Source organism: Nematolebias whitei, chromosome 7, assembly GCF_014905685.2.
Source record: "Nematolebias whitei isolate Nwh7 chromosome 7, NemWhi1, whole genome shotgun sequence".
NCBI lineage: Eukaryota > Metazoa > Chordata > Actinopteri > Cyprinodontiformes > Rivulidae > Nematolebias > Nematolebias whitei.
Window position 1 is genome coordinate 26,622,192 of NC_056504.1, and position 3,384 is coordinate 26,625,575.

At 54.9% G+C, this 3,384-nt stretch overlaps 1 protein-coding gene across 1 annotated transcript in view; it reads left to right on the top strand.

Annotated features, from left to right (window-relative positions):
- Nucleotides 1-394: 394 nt before the first annotated feature.
- The window catches only part of phc2b (polyhomeotic homolog 2b (Drosophila)), a 103,967-nt gene continuing 100,977 nt past the window's right edge, over nt 395-3,384 (top strand). The window contains exon 1 of the mRNA XM_037679778.1: nt 395-462. Coding sequence (XP_037535706.1) covers nt 395-462 — 68 coding nt within the window. The remainder of the gene's footprint in view (nt 463-3,384) is intronic.

Sequence of the window (3,384 nt, forward strand, 5' to 3'; positions counted from 1 at the left end):
CCCCCCCCCCCCCCCCCCCCGAGCCAAGCCTTGCAGAAGCTTTCGGAGCAAAGCTGTCCAGGTTGGAGCAGCGTCCCGTCCCTCCTGGGAAACACGACCAGACGGTGACCATGCTCTCCAATCGAGCTCATCAACATGCTTTTCAGGCAGCCGCAGCTAACAACAACGTGGCACTGCTAGCATATAGCATGTCCAAGAGGCCGCAGACCTGCCTGAGGAGACCAAGAGCTCCCTCTGTAAGGCAGCCGACGCCATCCTCAATATGTGCGCCTCTTCTACGGTTTGCCTGTCCAGAATTGCAGCGTGGATGACGATGATTCAATGATCCACCTAGCTCCGTCACTCTTTCTCGCTGCCAGAGAAACTGCACAAAGACCTGATGGAGGGCCCCATCATGGCAGACGCGCTGTTCGGGAGCAACTTGAAAGCCATGCTGGCGAACTCGAAGCAGTCGGAGGAGGTGTCAGAGGCTGTGCGCCACCTCATCAAGCCGCGCGGCTCATCCCGCCCCCCGGCCCGCTGGAGAGACCGTCGTGAGCAGAGGCAGGAACTACGACGTTCCACGGCCGCGGCGTCGTCGTCTCGCTCAGCTCCACCACCAGCCCCGCCCGTCAGAGACCAGCCCTCTTCATCCCGGCAACGTGAGGTTCAACGTTTCCCCAGAGATCGCCTGCAGACAGCGCTCTGGGCAAACAAATCACAGAGCTCAAGGGGGAGAAGATTTAAAAAATGACGGTCTGCGGAGGGTGTGTGTAAAAGTGACACGAAAGTTGAAATAAATCATCTTTCAATGATCAAGTGTCTGTTTCTAGCCAGTCTGTAAGCTCGGATGAACTCACAGCGGCTGCGCACACATCCTCCACACATAACGAGCCGGTGTCCTTAAATAAAGTTTTTTTAAACTCACCGTCGCTCCAAGACATGACGAGACGCTCACACGACACGATGGTAAGCGAAATAACTCGTTGTCAACCCGAGCTGCACGATCCTCACCCAAGCGGTATCAAACGCGCACTCGTGTGATGCAAACAGCCTTCATCCAAACGGCGCTGCGTTGTTGATGGTGCACACACAGCTCCCCGGCGCTCACCGGCTCACATCGGTATAAATATGGGACCGCAGGCCGGGTCCAGTGAAGGTCCTCGTTTCTCAGCAAGAGCAACACACGCCTCACCGAAGCAAACGCGTGCGGCCGCAACGCGGGCAGCATTCACCCACCGCGTCTCAGCGCTCGGCCGCTCACGGCAGCATAAGCATGAGACAGCTGAACGAATCCGGTGACGAGTCTCGCCTCCAGCAAGAGCGGCGCGCGTCCCTCCAGAGAAAAAGTGTGCTCCCGCGGGGCTCGCAGCCTTCACTCCAACAGCACGGCGTAGATGAAGTCACGCTCTCCGCCTCTCAACGTTCGCACAGCGACGTCGAACGCGCAGCCCCACGGCGTCATCAGCTGTCACACGCTTCGCCTCAGCACACACCGGCCCACCTGTACATGAAGGTTGGTCCGCGGTCCGAACGCAGCGCACGGGCGCGTTCAGAGCCTTTTCGAGGAAGCCTCGCCTTGGGTCACGCAGAAAACATTCCCGCGACACATGACGGCGGTCGAGGCGGCGGACTGGTGACATCCGTACAAAACATGACGCATCACTTAAACGCACGTCCACTCCACGAACGTTACGCGGAGTAGCTAAAAACATGCTCGCCGGACAGATGGATGGACAGGGTGTTATGCAAAGGTTACACGTTACAGTTTGCAACCCGACCCCCTCTGTTCGGAGGAGTTTTAGAGACGGTCCTGTCATCACCAGACCAAATCTCATCCCTAAATGCAGAAGTCCAAGAGCTTCTGATAAAAGAAGTAATCTCCAGGGTTCCCAACAGAGAGGAAAACACAGGGTTTTACTCACGTTATTTCCTGGTTCCCAAACGGACCACAGGGATGAGACCGATTTTGGATCTGTCAGCTTTCAACAAGGCGATCATGGACAGACCATTTTCACATGTTGACAACCAGACAGCTGTTGGACAACATCCAGAGAAACGACTGGTTTGTTTTCCGTCTACCTAAAAGATGCTTATTTTCACATACCGATCATCCCAAAACACAGAAAATTCCTGCGTTTCTCCTTTCAGGGGATGAAGTATCAGTACAACAGGCTGCCGTTCGGGTATTCCCTCGCACCTTGTACGTTCTCAAAGTGTGTGGAGACAGCCCTGCATCCGTTACACAGAGCAGGGATGAGAGTTTTGTTTTACCTGGACGATCTGCTGCTGCTGTCACGCTCCAGACAGGAAGCAGTGATGCAGGCTCAGGTGTTGACATCACACCTGTTAAATCTGGGCTTCACCATAAATTGGAAGAAAAGCTCGATTTTCCCGGCCCAGACAATTGTTTATCTGGGAGTGGAGTTAAATTCAACCACCATGAAGGCTCGTTTATCACAAACGAGAATTGACACTTTAAAAGACCAGCTCCGCCATGTAAGACCTGGCAGAGTGGTAACAGCCGTCTCCGTCATGAAGCTGTTAGGAATGATGTCATCAGCTCACACAGTTGTCCCGCTGGGTTTATTACACGAGACGCCCCCAGAGGTGGTTTGTGCGTCTGCGTGTGGACCCAGTAAAACAAAAGAGACGGATGATCACTGTTCCTCCCTCCGTGAGAGCAGACCTCCGACACTGAGGAAACACCCTGGTTCTGTCGGAGGGAGCCCCCGTCAGCAGACCCACGTCACACGTGTCAGTCTTCACGGACGCGTCGCTGTCAGGCTGGGGGGGGACATGCCTATCTCAAGCAGTAGGGGCGCTGTGGCCCCATCACACATCTGCCCACATAAATGTTTTGGAGTGTTTCACGGTGCTGAATGTGATTCAGCACTTTGCTCCCGTGCTACCGAATCAACACGTGTTGATTCACACAGACAACAAGGTGACTGTTGCGTACATAAACCAGCAGGGGGGTATCCGCTCAGCCCAGATGTTACACATTGCACGAAAGCTACTGTGTTGGGCTCACCAAAATCTGCTCTCCATCAGAGCAGTTTACATACCCAGTGTTCTGAACAAAGGGGCAGATGTGATGTCCAGGGGCGGCCCACGTCACGGGGACTGGACTCTCCATCCAGACCTGATGATTCAGACGTGGCAGAAATTTGGCAAAGCAGCTGTGGACCTGTTTGCGACACGAGAGAACGCTCAGTGTCAACTATGGTTTTCCCTGAGCCCGTGAGACGAACCACCGCTGGGCGTGGATGCGTTTGCCCACAGCCCATGGCCCAAAACGCTTCTTTACGCGTTTCCTCCACCTCCTCCGATTTTACGGTTCCTGAACAGAGTTCAGGAGGAGGGATTGACAGCTCTCCTGGTGGCCCCCGAGCGCGTGAACGC